The 22,675-nt window shown below is 33.9% G+C and overlaps 1 protein-coding gene and 1 long non-coding RNA gene across 3 annotated transcripts; both read left to right on the top strand.

The window, feature by feature from the left end:
• Positions 1-1,560: 1,560 nt before the first annotated feature.
• On the top strand, positions 1,561-4,103 carry LOC107058321 (uncharacterized). Of its 2 annotated transcripts, XR_001471931.1 has the most exons (3): positions 1,561-1,851; positions 2,356-2,741; positions 3,262-4,103. It is a non-coding gene; the product is annotated as an uncharacterized lncRNA (long non-coding RNA). The 2 variants fall into 2 exon arrangements; XR_001471930.1 differs by lacking the exon at positions 1,561-1,851 and having other exon boundaries at positions 2,296-2,741.
• Positions 4,104-5,858: 1,755 nt separating this feature from the next.
• Positions 5,859-20,142, top strand: LOC102600007 (probable 1-deoxy-D-xylulose-5-phosphate synthase, chloroplastic). Its single transcript, XM_006364221.2, has 10 exons — positions 5,859-6,161; positions 8,937-9,056; positions 9,137-9,301; positions 9,463-9,613; positions 9,879-10,147; positions 14,251-14,533; positions 16,557-16,843; positions 18,340-18,615; positions 18,946-19,230; positions 19,570-20,142. The coding sequence occupies exons 1-10, from the start codon at positions 6,018-6,020 to the stop codon at positions 19,717-19,719; spliced, it is 2,130 nt and encodes a 709-aa protein (XP_006364283.1). The 5' UTR covers positions 5,859-6,017; the 3' UTR covers positions 19,720-20,142.
• Positions 20,143-22,675: the final 2,533 nt, after the last annotated feature.

Genomic DNA, 22,675 nt, shown 5'->3' with positions numbered 1-22,675 from the left:
TGGGCCCACTGACAGAAATCCTTATGTCTCCTGTGTGTTTGTGATTGCATAAAATTGTAGCCTCCTTTTTCTGATTCGTTAATGTTTATAACTTCACCCTCCAATATAAGCCTACTTACATGTTTTCCTCCATAACTTGCACACATACATTCGTCTACATTTTTCTTATTCTACTTTCGTATGATGTCATACACTATAATACAGACTTATCAACACCAAAAAATGTGAACAAGGTTTCCGTCTACTGCCTAACCTCAGACAGATTAAACAGCAAATCTATCGCTCTGATGCTGATTCCATGCATTTCTTTCAATTTCAGCACTATATTCAATTATCTCTTCCCATATTTCCACTTTCTCACATACTTTAAAATGTCTAATTGCAGGAACTCCCTCACACCATTTTGTCGCTTTTGCTTATGATAGGGACAATCTAATGAATGACTCTCCTTATGCTCTACTTTCTTTCGTGACAAAGATTACCTATGGCCAGGCAAACTGCAGTGTTCTCTAAATATGATGCTGCAGCATGTAGTATATTATTTTGCTTATATTCCATTACTTAGTATGTGCGAATCGTTCAACTCGACATCATACTGATGTCTACTGTACATATTCAGAATATTTCTAATGTTAATATAATATATGCTATTATCTATCTTCTGCAAATAGCTTGGCCCTTCATTCATTAATATTACAATACTATTACAGGCATGATATTTTGACTATTGGGCCCGTGCTTGCCACGGGCCTCCCATCCCTAGTCCTATATATATATATATATAGAAATGGGACTTATGGGACGAACACCATCATCTAAAACTTGTACTTCATGCTGGAAACATGGTGGGACAAGGAAGGGTAATTCTGTCATCATAAATTATTTACTTTATTGTAATGCACGTGTCTCTGCAAATGAGCGTAGAACTTCCACATTGCTTTTCCTTTCCCATTCCATCAAAGCAACAAGCAGAATACACAGTTGAGTACTCTTCGTTTCTCACATTCTCATCCAAACCCTTTCTCAACTTTGAGGGTTTCATTTGATTGCACTCTCCAAGCTACAACTGTGATACTACATCAGTATATGCATACACATACTTTTACAAGGATTGCCGTTAATTTATTCGGATGAGTCTGAAAGTGATTTTGTGATGACAGAAGAGGGATTAGAGAGGGAAAAGGTGAATCAACGTCTATGAACTCCATAGAATCATAGTGGGTATTTCAGGACGATCTGTAAATGGGGGTGATGAATCAACTTCACGAATAGTTGAATTGTACTTATTGTGGAAGTTGTATGAGGTGAAGGTATGGATTTTTGTTTTCACTTTCTTATGTTATTTTGTATATGAAATATGGATCTTTGTGAAAATAGAACTTTGACTAGATTATAATGGAGGTTGTATTGACTTTTTTCACTTTTGAAACAATTGAACTTTAGAAATTTAAATTTTACTCATTTTCTTCCTCGAATTTCCATATTCTTCGCTTTTGAATGGTTACAATGAAATGTAGTTATTAGTCTTTTAGCACAATGAAACTTCTGCCAAAGATAAGTTAGAGGTATTAGTTTTAGTAACATAAGTTCTTATATTTCACTATGTGAGAAAATTATTGTATTAGTTGATTTCAGTTATAATATCATCATCCATATGGATGCATGTTCTTAATGTTTTCTTCGGTGATTCCTCTCAATTTTTCTAGAAGGATTTGATAATAGAGGATGAAGAAAGCATGAAAAAGGATGATAATAAAAGATCATAGACCGTACACTTGGAATGAGGGGGCTTCCGAAGGGCACTGAAGATACAAAAGAGATGATCATATGTTTTGTTGACACTGAAATGAGGTATCCAATTTATAAGACTAACAATCGATTTTGAAGTTAAAGGTTCCATGTAGTAGTACTAGGACATACTCGGATACACGAATGGTGGAATGAACATTACTACAAAAGTTATACCATGTGCAGCTCTAACAAAGTCCTATGAACAACGTCGTTTTTGTAAATCTATAGGGATAAATTGGTTGTACTTCTTTCTGCATCATAAAGTCACGTGTAGTTGATTAATACAACTGTCTTTCTAATCAGCCCCAGTCCAATCTTCTCTCTATTTAAATTGTTCTGTGATTTCTGCACTTTTATTTTTGGCTGTTCTTTAATTCCAATTGGCTTACCTTTATTATCTATAATCTAAAAAATCATTTGATGCAGTAACTTTTTCGTTCTGTTAATATTTTTCTACCGTATTAGTAGTTGATCTCCATTTGCTGGGGTATACATTAGCATTTGCTGGGGTATATGTTAATTTTTAATTCTCTGGTGAATACTTCAATTATTTTCTTTTTGTAGTTGAAACTCCCAATTGAAGTTGTTGAAACTATAGAGAAACCACAAGAAGAGCTTTTCTTCTTGGCTTGTGATCAACTATGATGTTTCGCGGAGCTTTCCAGGTTATTTTCTTACTATTTTTTTCCTTCTCATTATACTGATGGATTTACTGTTCAGGTGAAGTGCATGTCTTCAAATTATTTACTGTCATTGAATGTATCATATACTTTCTTGGTAAATCAGTTTGCTAGACACGTATATTCTATCTATATTGATCATGTGTAAGGTCTTGATAATGTGCATAATTTGTGCATAATTTTAGGTGGCTTAAGGGTAGCTTACATTTTGGACCTTTGGAAGATACCTATATGGGTAATATTAGCAACTTGAATCAGTAGTCAAAACAGGTTAGAGCTTTCAATACTTTGTCCTTAATATACTAAGGCTGTTGGGATTTGTCCAATTTTTATTTTGGTGAAGTTGATTCTTTTAACCAGAAACATTTATTTTTATACCGTCAGATATCTCTCATTTCGTTTATATGTACATTGGTTCAAGTTTGTTTTTGTGAAGCACTTCCTTCAAATATCCTTTAGTTTGTTTTGTGAAAGTTTAAAGTTGATAGATTCCAAATTTGTGACTGCATTTGAAGGTATTGACTGTTTTTATATGTAAAAGAGGAAAGGGAGAATACAAAATTGTGTTTCCCCTGCTCTTCTTAAAACTACTCTTTCAACAGAAATAGTAGTTGAAGTTTATTTCTTTGGTTTCATCTGTTTTACGTACATTATAATTTCCAAAGAAAGTAATGAAATTTAGCTTACGATATTTACTAATTTTGCAACTTTTTTTTATTAACTGGATAATTCAAGAGTTTGTTGTACATTATCTCAAATGATCTTTCCAAAAGCTGATTTGTAAATGCAGAGTTGCACTTCCTCAGTTGAGGTGAGGAGTATATGATACCCAATATTTTGTCGCAATGACAAATGCAGTCATTTGTTCTTATGATTTAGCATGAATAGAATATCAACTTGCTTATCTGTAAATATCCTTCAAGAAAGCTCTTCAAATTTTTTAATGACTATGGAATTCACAGCTATTTCAGGGTAATAGCATGCAAATCACAAATTTGAGGTAGCCACATTAAACAAGTCATGTGTGACAAGTTCGACCGAGAAAGCATGTAAGGAGTTTTGAACTTGAGACCTCTCATTTGGGAGGTTCCCCGCTCCCCATAAGGCTCATGGTCGGAAGATTGCAAGTTCAAATCGTGTCCCCACCTAATCAGTGGAGTTACAACCACATAAAGAATGAGTACTCTGTTCTTATTTCATTGTACATAATATTTTTTGTCAGCCATCAATTAATAGTCCTAATTATATAAAAGATATAATCTATTTCCTAATTTTCCAAATATTAGCCCATCGCTTCTTGTAAGCCTCTTAAATTAGGCCTAAGAGAAGGAAATGAATTTTTAGAAAACTCAAAGGTGCAAATTCATAGTGCACGCTTGCAGGCAGTCTCAATTATCATAGATTTTTTCACCTTAGGCTTTGTGATATTATTCAGTTATAATGTCTGGTTGTATTGAACATAATACCGTATTCGAGGAAATTCTTTTGCTCTTTTCAGGAAAGCCACTAAAGAATTTACCAAGTATTTTTACAGGATATGACCTTCAATTAATATTTTATCAAAACATAACAAGTGATGACTTAGATGAAGTCTAAGCCGAGTTTACTGTTTACCTTTCTTCTGCAAAAAAAGAGAACATTTTGAAGAGGGAGGACTTCTACGTGAATACATATGCTTCAAAGGGCAAAATATAACACTAATGGGAGAAGGCCAAATTGTCGTTTACTAATGGGAGAATATCACAAATGTTAAATATAGCTTGTGCTGAAAGTAATTTAGGATGTTTGTACAAGTAGTTGTGCTTTTTTCAGAATATCTTTTTTGTTGTTATTTGAAGGTATGAAAAGTCAGTGTGTCTATAGAATGCATGCGGTCTATTGATCATCTCTTTGGTGTCATTGAAGTAATAGCCACTTTCTGCAACATTCAGTAAATGGAGTGCAATGGTTTGCACTTACAAAAATTACTTAAGCTAAATTGTTGTCCTGCCCAAATTATTGAGCCTTCAAATCCTAACGATTTGTTAGAGTTTGAAACAATAAGGTTTTATTCTCCTTTCCCTTTTCTTTTATGCGTTTTTTATCCGCTCTTCTTATATTGTGTAAACATTTTTTTTCATGTGAAAGTATAGCTCCTCAGATGGCTCTTGCTTCTCACTATCTCTGATGATAACAATTTCAATGCATTTACCTTGTAAATTTTGCCTTGTGTTGCAAGAACTGAATTGGACTATGTCATCAGCAGGTTCTTAATTGCTTATTGTTGGGACATATGTTTTTCGCGATACCACTTAACTCTCATTGAGTGTGCTACACAATTAAATTTTACATTATTGTATCACTTATTTCAGATTCTTCAAATGTAAAATTTATGTTACATTTTATATATGAACTTAGACTCACTTGGACTCAAATATTGTATTAGGCAACACTGATTATGGAGTTGGGTTTAATAGCTGATGGTGCAACTTAATTTTGGATATTATTCATATGGGAAGTGCTAAATGGCCAAAAAATTAAAAAAACTATAATATTTTTTTAATTTTAAAATAGACTGATCTTTTTTCCATTTTTTTGTTAAAATGTATTAAAGTTAAAAGGGTAAAAATGTTTAAAAAGGTAAAATAACATAAATAAAATATTATTCAGGTCAAATTCTGGATATTGTTTCACATGTTTGTTTACTCATTAAAACTTTTATATCGATATAGGACAATGTTAAGAAAAAACGCTAGTAATTGTAGATCTTTCGCATGTATAATCACTATATTGGGCCCGTGCTTAGCCTATCTAGTCTCATAATAAGAAGTAGTTTTTCTTCAACATGTGAATATTGAAGTACCACGTGGAAAATGGCTAGCCTGCCTTATTTATCGAGTAACTTATATATTTATGAGCTAATTATATAGATATATTTTCATTTGTAATGCTATGAATTTTATGAGATTTTGGTATCGTCTAAATATGTTCAGATACATGTATCTTGAGATATATAGGATCAAAATTAAGTGTAATTTATATTTAGATACATTGTATGCATGTATCAAGATACATAGATAAATATAATTTGCCTCCCTCGCCTCACTCGTCACTTTCTTTTCTCGCTCGCGTATTTGATCTATTAAATACATGTGAATCACACCATTTACATATTATCTAATGTGTATCTATTATGGTTTACATGTAACTAAGTTGAATAAGCAAATCTCACTTGTCTTCCTTCCACTTGCCTCTGTCCCTATTTAAGACATGTGATAGCAAAAAATATGTATTTAAATATATTTGATTTAAAATTTAAAATAAAATTATTAATTAGTGAAATAAAATATAATTATTTTAAACTATAGAAATTGACGTCCTTACTTACTTATCTAGACGGCCCCTTTTCCGACAGACCAAAGTGATATTTGACCCATATACTATTCATTCACCATCACTACATTTCCAGAAATACTCTGTTTGTCCTGTTATACGCCATTTTCCAGTTGATTTTTCCGCAAGCTCTCAATTTCATACTCTAAACCTCATTTTTACCGAATTGAGTGGATGGTTGCTGTTACTTCTCAGTACCCATTTGGTATCTGCCCTCAATTCCATGGAAATTCAAGGTTACTTTCCCCGGAAACGGACTTCTCTGCTCTCAATTTTCCATACAGACTGGGGTATTCAAGATTGACTCTTCACCCCAAGGTACTTCTTTTTTTCTTCTTATCATTTTGGCATTTGATGTTGAACTATTCTTCTCATGTGCTTTTTAATTAATTTGAAGTTAGATAAATTGATTGTGTAGTAAAAATGGGATTTTCCTTCGATTCTGTTGCCTAGAGGTTCAGCTTAATCAGAGTGTTGTTTGTGTAGAAGACGATTAAGTTAAAAAAGTGCTTTTCTAAAAAGTATGAAGATGGTACACTGCGTATTTCTTGAAAAGTGAAAGAAAAGAACATTAACAGACTACAGTTTGAGTGAGATTACTGGTGCTATGTTACCTTTATGGTTTCATAAATTAGGGAATGTGATGCAATGCTAGTTGAGTGAGCATGTAAGTGTACACATTATCCATGAGGTACCGGTAAGAAGTTGGGTGGTTGAAACAATTTTTTAAACTATAGAGTGCAAGTCAACTCGAGGGCACGTTGACTATTCCAACGGTACTATTACCGAGTAACTCTTTCCATTCAAGCTTAATCAGAATGCAAAGAAGGTTGGAATAATAATAATAAATATCTCGAAAATATAAAAAAAAATTTATATGACAAGGAAAACCTGCAGGCGCTATCCTTTGGGTGGCACACCAAGAGGTTTCGAACTTGAAACCTCCAACATGGAAGTCCCAAGCCCATATCACTGGGCATCCCCAAAGGGTTATAATGTTCATTTTTTAGAACTTGTAACGTCTGTTTTGTGACCACATTGATTACATTTATTAGCCTTCAATTCCTTCATCAATTTGTTCAATTGAATTTGGTCTTTGAATAGCTAGACTTCAATAGAATTGAATGGCCTTTAACAATGCCATAATTGCTCAACACAAGGATGCACCATGGCGTGCTCATTTCTTCACCATAAATATCCATTATCATCCTTAGGATTAAAATGGTGGCAGAGGTCTGTTTCCTCGACAATAATTTAATTCTTCCACTTCATTTTGAGCTCATGGAACAAGAAGAATAATTCTTTCTCTTGGTTCTTCTTCCTATATTTTGTAGTGGTGGATTTTGATTTATTTAATCTTTGTTAGATTCTCACTCCTAGTTTTATACTAGAAGAGTTTGTTGAGTTCTAGGCATACACCTATACCACGTCAAGCTTTGAAGAATTTTCTACAATGTTTGCGGTTAAGTATTTTCTATAAGATTTCCAACAAAGACATCACCTAACATTTTTTTGCCTGTTCTAGGATTTTAATCTTGGCCTCCTATGGTTTTCAATTAATCGCTCGACCATACTCTCGGGTGATGGTCGGGTTGAATCATTATAGGAGATACCTAAGTTGCTCAGACTCTTCACTTTCGGTGCCGCACCTGTGTCCACAAGACGCGGATGTAGGATCCATACCCGATCCGGTCAACCGATTAAGCGTACTTTGACCAAATTCGAGGGATAAATTTTGGAAAAATTCAATGATTTCCGTAATAAAAACAAAACCTAATGTGAAATTGAAGAAAATGGAATAAACCTTCTATACACAAATTTCTATTGTCACTCCCTTTCCTTTTATCTCTTTTTAGGATTCTCCTCTTGATCAATATTTTCTCCACATAATATCTCATAATTTAAATTTTATAACTCTATTTTTGATATTTGGATTATCTTTAGCCGAATCCCCGCACCCGTATCCATACATGGATCCGTACCGTATATCCCTGAATCTTTAAATTTAGATCATAGAGCATCCAACCTCTAGATCCGCACCCGAGTTCGAGCAACTTATGGAGAGGCATTATATCTTTGATGGGAAGATCACAGTTTGGTCTTAGAGTGGGATGCATCTACAGGTCCTTGTTCTTATAGTCGACTCCTAGTTGTTAGCCTAGCCTCAAGCTAAATGTATCTCATTGCATGATTAGAGTGGGTTATCTCTAGTTTGGGTAGTATATTTGTGTAGTTATCTGTGAGAAGACTTCTCAAGTAAGCATAATGAGGCGACTATAGTCAATGCAGCTTGTCGTTTGGAGCTGGTACACTGCCCTTCAATAAAAATGAATACTTTGTTAAAGTGAAGTGATAGATCAAAGTGGTTGGGGAATGGTGATTGTAGTCAGGAATCAGAGAATAGGACCGTGTTCGGTGGCATGCTTTTACTATATCAGAATTGAGAAAATTGTCAAAAAAAGAAAAAAGTTAGTACTATAGTGTGTTATCTCACACTTATTCCCACTGAAGAATCTAATCAAATACACAGTTTGCGGGATCATTGAATTTATTTCACTAGTCTAATAGTGCAATCACATGTATATGAATACGAACTACACTGAAGGATCACTCACTAGAGCTTTACTGGAATTGGAGAAGATAGAAGGAGAATTTTTTTTGTCGTTCTTGTTTTGTTTTGTTTTGTAAAGCAGGAGTTCTGGCTTATTTAACAGAGACAAGACACCGGTTCATGAGGAGTCCTAACCATTGTGTCTTTTCATTATTTAATAATAATTAAATATATAACACATATATATTTATTTATTATTTATATGGATCCGGGTTGACCCACTAGGTGACGCGAATCTAATTCCTTCACCCACTATTCAAGATAATCCATGGAGAGGTATGTCTACGTTTCATGTATTGGATTTTCTAGGACTCAATGAAAATCTGTCAGTGTCTGTAATGCTAATGTGTGCAACACAATAATTACAATCATCTGCCTATGCCAATGGCCTACACAATTTTAATATTCAATGTCATTGCTTGTCTGTATGCCAAAAGCTTTTGAATTAACTGTTATTTGGTCTTCAACTCTTCTTATTACAGGGTCATGTTACTGAAATACATTCTTTGCCACATGCCGGTGATTTCACTGGTGAAAATGAGCCAACACCAATTCTTGATGCAATTGAAAGTCCCATGAACCTAAAGAATTTATCAACTAAGGTCAAATAATTAGCACTTCTCCTCATTTGACCTTGATAATCACGGGACCATATTGGCTGACTGTGACCAACTTGGTGCAGGAACTGAAACAACTAGCTAATGAAATTCGATCAGAATTAGCTTTTATCATCGCAAAATCTCAAAAACGTTCAAGTTCCAGTCTGACTGTTGTGGAGCTGACTGTTGCTATTCACCATGTATTTCATGCCCCTGTGGACAAAATATTGTGGGATGTGGCTGAACAAGTAAGATCCACTTGGTAATATACCAGAAAATGGTAGATTTCCAAGTAAATGAGTTATACTAAATAACATGTGAAGCTAGCTTTAGTTATGCAGCTCCCAATTCAGGTTTTAATTTGAGAATTTTGTCATCGTAAAAATTTCTATTTTGACGTTTTGGACAGACATATGCACATAAACTTCTCACTGGAAGGAGGCAGATTATGCAAGCACTTGAAAAATCAAATGGCCGGCCTGTGGCAGCACCAGATTTTGAGAGCGGATTTGACCCCTTCGGAGTAGGGCATGGATGCAACAGCGTATCTGCTGGACTTGGTAAAAATCATGCTTCTGCTTTTCCCTTTCTCAGCTGAGGATATCCTACTTCTGCTTCTTCAATTATTTTTCAAAATTCAGCACGGAAGGTTACTATAGGAAGTGCTTTCTTGTTTTATAATTTAATTCTTGTTACAAATTATTTCATAAAAAGTTGCCTGCTAAATCCATCAAAAAATTTGAATGTTTTTCCAGCCTAGATTTATATAATATTCTCATCAATCATGTAATATAGATACTTAGACTGTAGTGTCACCTTCAATAGGAATGGCCATTGCCCGAGATTTTAAGGGGAAGCGTGATCGTGTAGTGGCAGTGATCAACAATGAAACAATTATGGCCGGCCAAGTTTATGAGGCAATGCGCAATTCAGGCTATTTGGACTCAAATATGATTGTGATATTAAATGATAGTCGGCATTCTTTACACCCAAAGGTTGAGGAGGCCTCTAAAATACCTATTAATGCTTTCTCAAGTACACTCAGCAAACTTCAGTCAAGTAAACTTTTCCGGAGGTTTAGAGAACTTGCTAAGGTATGTCCCTGCTATATTTACAAAAGTACTAACAAAATACTCCTATCCACGTTAATGTAAAGAGTTGGTTCAAATGCAAAATCCTAATTTGATGTACATGTTGCACAAGTAATATGCCTTTTTCAAGCACCAAAAAGAAGAATTCTGGAATTAAAACAAAACAGAAATGTTATGTTCTTCTTTTCTTTTTCGAAATTAATTATCAAAAAGAGAGCAAGATAAACCTATTGTGGCTTGCAGTTAAGGTTTTTAAAATTGTTTGTACATCACTTATTATACTCACAAAATCTACAACAAAAGCTTTTCGATTTCCACTACTTTTACTAATTGAGGTCAAGCGTGCATTCTTTGTTCTATTTTTCAATAGGGTAAAGTAGATTTCATTATCCCACCACAATTTGTGGGATAAGACAACTAAATGCATTAGGAAGTAGCTAAAGAGGTGTTGGGGGTCTCGAGAGGTAACACAGGTGATTGCTGAGGGGATTGGTGGTGGAATAGAGCAGTCCAAAAGAAAGTGGATGCCATGAAGGTTGCTTATATGAAGTATAGAGAGAAAAGACGAGGATGAAAAGAGGGCTAATAGGAAGAAGTATAGTGCGATGAAGATGGTAGTGAAGTTAGCGGTTACAACGGCTAAAACAATAGCGTTTGAACGAGAACCAATTTGGAGGTGGAGTACAATGATCCCGGTGTACAAGAACAAAAGTGATATTTAGAATTGCAACAATTATTGGGGTATCAAGCTACTAAGCCAACTATGTAAGATTGGGAGAGGGTGGAAATGTGTCACCAAGACTTAAAGGTAAGTTTTATCAAGTGGTTGTCAGACTGGCTATGTTATATGGGGCGGTGTGTTGACCGGTCAAGAACTCGCACGTCTAGAAAATGCAAGTAGCAGAGATAAGATGTTGAGATGGATGTGTGGGTGTACTAGGAGAGATAAGATTAGGAATATAGATATTCAGGACAAGGTGGGAGTGGCCTCAGTGGTGGACAAGATAAGGCCTAGATTGATATAGTTCGGGCATGTGAAAAGGAGATGCACAGATGCCCCAGTGAGGAGGTGCGAGGGGTTGACGATGATGGGTCTTAGGAGAGGTAGGGGTAGGCCGAAGAAGTACTGGGAGTGGTTAGACAACACATGACACTCCTGCCGCTTACCGAGGGCATGACCCTAGATAGGAGGATATAAAGGTCGCATATTAGGATAGAGGGTTGGTAAATAGTTGAGTGTGGTCTAGCTTCCCAGTGTTATTATTAGTACTCCCCTACTATCTTGTTTTTCGATTTTACTATTACCTGCTTATTTTTTGGCTTCGGTTATCATACTATTTGTTGCTTCTATTGTTCCTTTCTCCATTATTTTCTGTATGGTCCCTTCACTGTTGTATTTTCTTTTCTTACTTATTTACTTGAGCCGAGAGTATATAATCTCTCTACCTTCACAAGGCAAGGGCAAGGTTGTGCACACACCACCCTCTCCTGATCCCACTTGTGGGATTACACTGGGTATGTTGTTGTAACTTTCATTCATACTAAAGTACCAAGAAGGTACTAAAAGCATACAAATTACAGCACAGCTGCAACTGTTACATTCTCAGAACTTCTATAAAATCCATGTACTGATCTAGATTTTCTGCCATACTTCCCTTCACCAAAAGTATACTTTTTTTAGACATCTATTCTTAACACCAGCTAAACATGTCCTTTCCAACCTAATGATCCTAAAGATGCAAAGAGGTATCGTTTTCCAGATTTTCCTCCTAGTTTTCCTGACTTTCTCATTTTGCCAACAAATCAATAGGTCTTTCACCTTTTTAGACATCACCCATTGCACACCACTCAGTTAATTAGGAACAGATCCCATAGCTGCTTTGTATGATTCCAATGCAATAAAATATGCTCTGCAGATTCCTGAGAATTTTCACAGAAAAAGCATCGACTGCACAAAGGAATTTCTCTTCTCTGCAACATATCTTGAGTTAAACATGCATTTTATTATGATCCAACTAATTAAATTCAGAAATTAAACTAAGCAAATCGAACTCAACAAATTTTTGGGGAATTTTCTCGGGTTTATATTAAGCAAAACAAACTCTATTACATAATAGAAACTACTACTACGAAATGAAAATAACTGGAATACGGAATCTCCATTGATGAGATAAACTTGTATGTGATTGAAGAAAAAAGAGGAGAATTTTGGGATAGAAAAAGAAGAGGAAGAATAGTTTAGAGAGAATTGAGGAAGGTGAGGAAAATATCCAACTGACCATGCCGCTCCTGCTCTTTCCGGGAATTAGTTATAGGATGCTCACGTGCAATCACAGCCCTTCAGTTTCATTAACTCAAATTAAATCTCGTGCGTCCAGGTGTTATAATTCTATTCGTCGTTTCTTTATTCTTCACTCAGCTCATTTATTCAGGTCATGAAACATTTCTAGCTACAATCCAGCCAAAACAAGCTGCTTTAGGAGGTGCTCGTGATTTCCACGATGTTTTCCATGGCCAAGTCAAATCCTAGTGGTCTAGCTCTGTGCTATTAAATCTGAGAGTTGATGGTAGTTATATTGATCTACTGATTCTCTGACACAACATTTTCTCGGGATTTTTTTCTTTTGATGACCGGGCAATCTATCTGGAGCCAATCCTTTGGGTCAACGGCAATATATTCTCTTCAGTTTTCCCTTTTTTTGCTTTGTAACTTAAAGATGGTAAATGATCTCACATACTTTATCAGAACAACTTAAAAATGGTAATTCGCTTGCAGTTTCTTTTTAAACATAAATTGTCTCCATACTCACATTGTGAAAGACCTTTCATGAAGTGTCTGGTAGTTTTTCAGGCACTTGTGCTAACTATTTTTGTGCGGTATATTAATGAGATGATTTGAAATATAATTATGTTACTTCAGTGAGAAAATTTTCTCGGTGTTTATCAGGTTGTCGTTAGAGTTATGTTTATTGCTACCTTACATGAATTTTTCTTTTGTTTTGACGTACCAATGTTGAATTGTACAATAGTATTTCGTGCGGAATTTTCGGTAGTGCACTAAACTTACTAGGCATTTGGACATGCAATTTCAAATCGCAATATGAAATCATGAGATGAAATTAGCGATTGGACACGCAATTTCACGTTGATTTCATATCATGAGATGAAATTCCATATTCTCCAAAAAAGAAAACATGATTTGAGAATTCAAAATCATGATTTGAGATTTTTCAAATACAAAAATTGACTCACAAGTTTATATTTTGTAAAAACACCCACATTTATATCTACTAACCATTTATTTCATATGTAAATAAAATTTATAATTCATATCGTTATTTTCTAAACCATCTATATCTCATGTAACGATTATTCTCACCAACATATATAAAATTCATTATTACTTCAAATCAATTCTTACTTTTCCATTTATATTCACCAAATTCATTATTTTTCATCAAATTTATTTACCAACAAATGGCTCAAAGTAACAATGTTGGTTTGTCTTCTTGATCATATGATCGAGATATGTAAGTTCAATGTGAGGAGATTGTTCGTATTATGTGGGATGATTATATTAAAGACTAGTACACTACAACTTATGTTCAATTTTTTTATTGAATTAAAGTTTAATGAATAAATATTGTATTTTTTTAGAATAATTTTGTGATAGTATATTATCGATTTTATAAACTTCTGTTTATTTGGTAATATTGTATAAAGAAGTGGGATAATTTTAATAGCTTTACAACTTATGGGGGTTTTATGTTATGAGAAAACATGCAACATAAAAAGTCCAAATTGCATGTCCAATCAAAACTTCAACTTCATCTCATGATTTCATATCGCATGGCCAAACGCCCCCTTAGTAAAAAACTAGATGTACATGTATGGTTGCTTACACATATAGTAGATAAGTATGTGTAGATGAGTCTACTATTTTTTATAGAAGGAACGTGTAGGCGAGCTTCTTGGACATGATTATCATCATTGTTGCAAATAGTGATAGACCTTTGTTATCTCCGATAAAGTTATAGTGGTAAAATTCTTGTCTTATCATGTATTTCTACTATAGTCATATTCCAAATATCTGCTGCTTTTTATAGGTATTAACAAAGAAAATCGGGAAAGGCATGTATGAATGGGCAGCCAAGGTTGATGAGTATGCACGTGGTATGATTGGCCCGCCAGGATCAACCCTCTTTGAAGAGCTTGGCCTTTACTACATTGGCCCTGTTGATGGACACAATATTGAAGATCTAGTATGTGTTCTGAATGAAGTGGCATCTTTGGATTCAATGGGTCCTGTTTTAGTTCATGTTATAACCAAGGAAGAACTGGAAGTAGGAGACAATCAAATGAATGCAGTTGCAAATAAAATTATGGAAGGTTTGATCCTGATCTCCTATCCTTTTCCTTCCTTTCACACTAAGGGTCGTTTGGAAGGGTATATGAGAATAGTGTTGAATAGTAAATAGTAATGCTAGCATTAGCAATATTGGTATTGGTTATGCTGAGATTATTTCTTATGCACTGTTTGGATTGGTTTGTTAAAAATAACATACATTGCATTATTTCTAAAAAAAAAATTGTTTACAAAAATATCTGCCACAAATATGGTGGGAAGGATGTGGAAAAGGTTTTGAGGGGAAAATTGCAACCTAAACCATGTTGTGTATAAATAATGCTTGCATTAGTTATACATAGGTTGTAAAACTGTACTAAACAAGGTATTAGGAATATACAAAACTAATGCATGCTTTGTTTTTTCTAATGCATCCTACCAAACGAGAGAGTATATTAAACATGTTGGGGAACTCCTCTAATGCAAATGTAGTGGGAGCAAAATTGATATAACATTTAAAGTTGGATGCTATGTGTTTTTTCTGGATAAGTTTTGATCAAAAGGTGCTAAACTTTTATACTATGAGCCTGTTTGGCGTTGCTGGTGGGAGACCAAAAACACTTATTCTGAGAAAAAAAATACTCTTCTTGAAAAATTAAGGTGTTTGGCAAATTAGTAAAACTGCCTTTAAATAGAAGCAGAAACAATTTTTCTATTGTTGGAAAGAAGCTAAAAAATTCTTGCTTTTCAAAAAAAGGGAGAAGCGGAAATAGAAAATTATTTTTTCCAAGATCAAAATATCTCTTTCATATATACATATTTGTCAATATATCTCTTATTAATTTATTAGCATATCTCATAGGTTTGGTTAAGTTTCATTTAAGAATTTTATTTTTTATTTTTATATAATATTTTTTATTATTTTACGTTTATTAATTATCATTTTATATTTTTATTATTTTTAATTTTATTTAAATCATCATGTTAATATTATATCAATACTTTATTTGTTTATTTTATCTTATCTATGTATAATATTGGTTGAAAATTTGAATAAAATAAAAAGTTTGATTAAAATTATTATAACAGATATTTAAAAATAGTCCCTCTCTATAAAATAATCTTAATATTAAAGGTACATTAATATTTACACTTTTTCGTAATTTGACTCTTAAAAGCATTTTTAAAAAAAAGATTAGTCAAACACAATCTATTTATCAAAAACACTTTTCAAATGAATTAGCCAGACACAAATTGCTTTTTTTTAAAAAACACTTTTCTGAAAAGCTATTTTAAAAAAGTGTTTCTATAAAGAGTTTTTAGCAAGAATACCAAACAAACTAAGTTTTACTCCAAGGGTACCCATAACAAGCTCAGTCATATTTTATGGCTTTATATGCATATGTATATCTCATTCATCAATTGTCTTGTATTGCACATTTGCACTGTTTTAATACTAAATAATTTAGAAGACGTGGATGAACTTAAATGGACTGCATGATTTGTGAGGATTCATATAGCCGACCCCAACTTGCTATGGATTGAGGCATACTTGTATAATTTAAAAAAGCATCTTTCTTCTGGCTTTTAAAAACTAATTTTAATCAATTGATTTCCAAGTAAGGGTTGAATAAAATCCTGATTATCATCACCATTCAGATCAATTTTAGAGTAGATTTCTAGTGAAGGTCAGGTAAGATCTAATCCTGATAAACTGACCCTTCTTTCTATCAAAATTAATTTGAATTTCTACCTTTCCATATATTTGGAAGCATTGTGAACATCGTGAGGTGATGCTATAGGACTTAATGAATACTAGCTGCCCTTCCTTGACCATTCAATAAGTTTTTCCTGAGTGAAGTTCATGTAAAAAATCAAAAACTGGGTATAAATGATTTGTTGTAAGCTGTTCTGGCTCAGAAGCATGTCCGAGTGGAAGCTGATAGTTTTCAGATGGAACTCGAGAAGTGTTAAAATTGTGGTAGCAAAGTTATCCTGAATGGCAAAGCTATGTATTATTACTACAAATTCTACTAATAGTCAACCTTCTTTTTATTGTCAAAGCAGGTGTATCTAGCTCAGACACTATACCTTGTGGCAATCGAACATATAGTGATTGCTTTGTAGAGGCCTTGATATCAGAGGCAGAGAGACACAAAGATATTGTAGCTGTTCATGCAGGCATGGGAATGGAGCCATCACTTCACCTTCTGAAGGATGTCTTTGCAGAGAGGTTTTTTGATGTTGGGATGGCCGAACAACATGCGGTAACATTTGCAGCTGGGTTGGCACGTGGAGGGCTGAAGCCGTTCTGCATAATTCCTTCAGCTTTCCTCCAAAGAGCCTATGACCAGGTCTCTCTCTCTCTCTCTCTCTCGCACACACTCACACAGAGATGGACACAGAGGATAAGAAAATAGACAAGGCAGCTAGTGCAAATGTCTAATAAATGGCCTGGTTCTGTCCCCACCTCCCATGAAATAAGAGGAAGGGTCTCATGCATCAACAACCAACTATCACTTTATTTAGATGTGTAACTTTTTAGCTGTAGCAAGTAAAGGATCAATGTATACAAAAAACACACTAAATACTTGGTTCAGAATTTGTTCAGTGGATTGAAAATCATTGAATTGTAGGTCTAGTCATTGAGTCAGAGACTTCACAATTCTCATTTTCTTTATCTTAATTGACACTTCCTAATATTGGAAGAGGAAATGGAGAATTGAATAGGTGCTACTAACAAACTAGTCCATAGGAAAAAAAAGAATTGACTTGGACATTTTTCTAGAAGTTTCACATTTATCATATTGAAGGGGGTGGTTTATGCCCTCTTCTGGGAAGGGTTACCATTTATTTACTGTAAGCAGTACGTACCTAGGTTTCCAAATGATGGTTGCAGTTTACCTTATAATTCTCTTTCAATATTCATGATATCTTTCTGGTCCCTCGTTTATCTGTCTTAGAAATTCAATTGAGATCAAGAAATGAGCAACTAAAGCAAGATCTTTGGTTGTGTCTGCAAATGTTTTAGGCAAGTTTTCCAAAATCTCAAGCAAATGCAACCTAAAAGTCCTGAACATCTAAAAATATCATTAGATTATTTTTCCTTGTCCATGTCAGATTGATTTTGTTCTTTTTGTCCCGCAGCTTTGACTTCCATGCATCATGTTCCTTAGTATTGGAAACATGTCCAGAAAAGTAACTTCATTGTTGTTATATTTCTGAGCAGTAGGTCACTCTTTATTTAATCAGCCTCACGCAGTGAGTCTGAAATCCTGTACTTGCTTGGAATTTGTTGTTTTTGTCCAAATAATCATTTTAAAGAAGAAGATGGGTCTTATCCAGAGGAAAAAGAAAAGCAATAGGGAGGAAACAAAGATGTCCAACTTATTTCAAACTTATGAAGTAAATTGGATTGTTTAGAAAATGAAGTAAAGAAGTGGTTCAATAACTTTGAGAATGTCAATTGGGCATAAAGTATATAGGACCAACTTGTTAAAGTAATTGAGATCAGCATTAAATGGTTGATGTGTTGCTGAAAGTTTTGGTCTATAACTTGTGTCATTATCATTTTATGTGTATCTTTACTTTATCAAATGAATAAATTAAGATTTCAATGACCGCGATGCGATGGATAGTCACTGCTATATGGTAAAATTGATCCTGTTCTGTACGAGTCTACAGGTTGATAGCTTCCAACTTCAGTTTTGTCCAGGCACATTAATAGACGACTTTTATTTGGGGTTTCTAAGACATCTTGTACCAAAGAAATGTTTTCAATTTGAGCATCAGCGTGTTAAGATAAAGCACAATTTTCTAAAGTTCCCGTCATGTTTTATTGGCTGGTTAGGTTGTCCATGATGTAGATCGTCAGAAGGTTCCCGTGCGTTTCATCATTACAAGTGCTGGATTAGTAGGATCTGATGGTCCTATACATTGTGGGGCATTTGATATAGCATTTATGTCCTGTTTGCCAAACATGATCGTGATGGCTCCTTCTGATGAAGTTGAGCTTTCTCATATGGTTGCAACTGCTGCCCTTATTGATGACAGGCCGGTTTGCTTCCGCTACCCTCGGGGTGCCCTTTCAGTGATGGAACACTCATTTAGTGGAATTCCCATTGAGGTAATACTTTGGCAAATAGATCTAGAAAGGTTCTGATGCATTCATGATAATGGTAACTCAATATTTTAGTACAGGTTTGATTTGAATTATCACCTAATATTTTCAGTTTCTTTTACTAAATCAATTTTGTAATTTACAATTGGCATTCCGTGTTTATTTTATAGAAAACTGTATTATTACCCATATATTGCTTTAAGGGATGTGATATATTTGAATGTTTATCCAACAACTTGTTTCGTAATGTGATTGGTCTACATAACACGATCAAATAAGCCCCTTCATATTTGAATTTGCATTTATACACTTTTTTGTTTTGTTGTTGTGGAGAAGGTTGGCAGAGGGAGAATACTTACAGAGGGTAAAGATGTTGCTTTACTTGGCTATGGATCCATGGTACAAAATTGTCTGAGAGCCCAATCACTTCTTTCAAAGCTTGGTGTTGAAGTGACTGTCGCTGATGCAAGATTCTGCAAGCCCCTTGACATACAACTTCTTAGGCAATTATGCAAGAACCATTCCTTTCTAGTTACAGTCGAGGAAGGCTCTATAGGAGGATTTGCATCACATGTAGCACAGTTCCTCTCACTCGATGGGCAGCTCGATGCAGGAATTAAGGTAAATTTCAAATCGCTCCTGAATCATTTTGCTCAATGATAGCTGTAGGAGTTCTTTTCAATACGAACACAAGTCACATTTCCACATTAGAAGTATGAGCTGCTTTCCTTTAATTCTTCTGACTCGTGATTTAGAAACTTTTAATATAATGCTAAGCTTATATGTCTCCTTCCCCTCTCCCTCTTTCCAAGCACAGTTTCTTTCCACGTTACTGAATCTGAATGGACATCTTTGACTTGGAATATGTTTTCGAACATCATGATTTCTTCTATATCATTTTAAATACTATAAGGTCTGAGGTTAAAGGTTAAAACTTCTTTTTTGATGATCTATTCTTAGTGGCGACCAATCACTTTGCCTGACAACTATATCGAGCAAGCATCACCAAAAGAGCAGCTTGCTGTTGCAGGACTGACTGGAAATCACATAGCTGCAACTGCACTGAGTCTGCTTGGCCGTACTCGAGAAGCTCTTCTTTTGATGTGCTAAATTCTATTTCATTGTTCTTGTAAAGTGTAAATATCTTAGGCCCTCCTCTACATACTTATGAAGTGTAGTAGTGGAAAATACACAAGGTAGGAGGAGGGGGGAAAGAAGAAAATAAACAGGATGAGGAGGTTTGTGATAGGAAAGAAGCAGTCCATATTTCTGAGAGTAGGTGCAACAATGTACCTCATTTCTTGAGTGACAAATGGCCCATTGGCTTGGCAACTTCTAACACTCGCATCTGAAAAGTGTGGTCTTGTGAAGGCCAAACATCAAAGCGTTTTCGCCTGATGTTAAGTATGGCTTGCCATGGCAAAAGTTTAGACATTTTTTACTTGAGTATTGAGGTGCGTGGTTAAAGTTTGTGTCATGCATGTCTAAATCATTTTTTTGGCCCTAATTATTTTTGAAGGGTTATGTTTTTTTAGCAGTATTTTCAGTTTCAATGAATTTGCATGACTCCAGCCCAGATTCATAATGTGTTGACTGACCTACATGTAAAAACACACAACATGTGATAATCAGAACCACAAAGCTTTTCATATATACATAACTGACCTACATGTAAAAATGGCCTCAACTTTTAGATATGTGTGTTTGAAACTTTGACAAAAAATAAGAATTTTGTATCTCAAATTTTAACATCCAAATAAGCTTGAATTTGAAACATAACTTTCATATATCATAAAGATCATACCTCAATCATCAATTTGTCAAAAATAACAATAAATCTAACAAATTCATTTAATTTAACTTAATACATGTTAAAATTGATTAAAATTTTAGTCATATGTGTCTAAATGCAGAAGGAGAAAAAGGCAAAAAGAAGTATGTGAATTTGCTTGAAAGTTACCTAATATATTGAATATTGGTATAAAAAAAAGAGTGTAGGATAGATATTACTTAAATAGGGAGACCAAAATAGGAGGAGTTTCTTCCTCCCGCGCTCGTCGCCGCCCGGCCCGCATTAGAGGGGAAGATTAGCAAAGCGGGAAAAGAAAGAGGGAAGGGGAGCAGCATCTTATTCTCTTCGCGAGAACTTCCGGATCGTAGAAGCATTCGGAACGGGCTCCGCGTTCATTTCGTTGGCAGAAACGATCCATCCCATTCGGGGAACCAAAAAATTGGACTTGAGAATCTCTACTTTTGATTTTTAACTTTTTTTTAAAAGTTATTTTAAGTTAGTTTTAACTTTGTCAAACACTCTCAAAACTCAAAAGCTAAAAATGACTTACAAGCATGTTTGACCAACTTTTAAGTCAATCCAAATAAGCTCTTAAACTTATATAAAGTTAAACAAGTAGACACATAAATCATATGACATAATATATGTAGGACACAAAATTCTATAAGTTTCCATTTTTCATATTTTCACTGTTAACTTATAGAAATAATAAAACAATTACCACAAAAGTACTGTACTTCCGATATATAGTCGAAAAGTACACTATCTTCTTTTTCTTTTCTTTCTTTTTTTTCCACTTAATGTTTGATATCCACGTTAAAGTCAGACTAAATTTGAATACATGCCGAAAAATTTCATATTGAAAGATTTTGTAAATATATTGTAAAATATTTTAAGAATATACTATCATCCAAATATGAATGCATATTACTACAATATATTATATAAGGGCGGATCGTAGGTTTTCGGAATCCTCACCTACTTGGGTAAAGAGAAATTCATTTTTGATTAGTAATATATTTGAAAAATATTTTTAAGTGTGTAACAATTTTTTTTAAAATTCTAGTCGTTTTTTATTCCAAAAAGTAAAAAGCAGAACGCATGCAATGCTTCACGTTAGTTTCTCCTTTCTTGAAATAATAATAATTACAAAGTCCACTAAAAAGAAATCAACCAATAAAATATTTTTTTACCCAAATTTCAAATCAAATTTGAAACCAAAAAAGTGAGAAAAAAAGAAACACTCAGGTCAGGGTTAAAAAATTGCTTTTGATTCTCCCATATTCTCTTTTAGTTTGTTTTTTTCATGTTTTTGTGTTTATTTTCTGTTTTGAAATTCCATTTAATTGAAAGAGGTGTAAATAGTGCATGACACAGTCATTGTCTATTATTTTTAACTAGTGGAGAACATAAAATTGAAAAAGTAACAATGTGATCTTAATAATATAAAGCACGTTTAGTTGGGAATAAATTATATCAAGATTAACTATTTTAGGTTGTTTTTCTATCCTTAATGTATGTGGAATAAAAATAAAGTATTACAATATAAGGATAACTAGTTTTGAGATAAGTTATTTTGTAATTTTATTCCAATCAAATATGGGATAGACTCATCCTAGAACTAATTCCAAAATTAATTATTCCTTATCCCTCATACCAAACGAGCAATACATCATTAAGTGATTCTGCGAGTATTATTTTATGCATAATTAAACATATTACACACACAAAAAGGGAAGTTAACTCTTTCTTTGTTGATTGATTTTGATAGTAATGAGAATGAAAATGAAATTTCATCTTGTGGTTCAAATTGATATATGTTGGTCTAATTCTTTGATTTGCAATATTCTATTTTAGAAGTTAATTTTTTGGGTTTTAGTTATTCATTTTAAATTAAACTTCTGTATTTAAATAAGTTGAAATTATAAAGTGAGAGTCTATATAATCACAAAATCTAAGCCTCAAATCATTTGGTTTTCTCTTCACTAAGTTCTCTTTCATATTCAGTTATTCAAGATGATCGATGTCATTTCTTCTCGACCATCAAATAACGATAGAATATTGAATTTGGATTCTTTTGAATCCGATCATGCTAAAAGAAAACAAATTTAAGAACCTCGCTAATCTATTGAAAATCAACAAATTAACTTAAAATTCTGAATCCGTTTAAATAAAACAAAAGGACAAGAATATCCTTAGTTAATTCAGATAAATTTTCTGGACCACTTTATTGATTATTCAGTCCATTTTGTGTGTATATATATATATATATAT

The sequence above is a fragment of the Solanum tuberosum genome, unplaced genomic scaffold, assembly GCF_000226075.1.
Source record: "Solanum tuberosum cultivar DM 1-3 516 R44 unplaced genomic scaffold, SolTub_3.0 scf00487, whole genome shotgun sequence".
Lineage (NCBI taxonomy): Eukaryota > Viridiplantae > Streptophyta > Magnoliopsida > Solanales > Solanaceae > Solanum > Solanum tuberosum.
Note: the sequence above shows the minus strand (reverse complement) of the source record. Positions and strands in the feature narration are given on the sequence as shown.

Coding starts and splice junctions, on each gene's coding strand:
- LOC102600007 (XM_006364221.2), top strand. CDS start 6,018: ATGGTTGCTGTTACTTCTCAGTACCCATTTGGTATCTGCCCTCAATTC. Junction 16,844..18,339: donor TCCAAAGAGCCTATGACCAG/GTCTCTCTCTCT, acceptor TTGGCTGGTTAG/GTTGTCCATGATGTAGATCG. Junction 19,231..19,569: donor AGCTCGATGCAGGAATTAAG/GTAAATTTCAAA, acceptor ATCTATTCTTAG/TGGCGACCAATCACTTTGCC.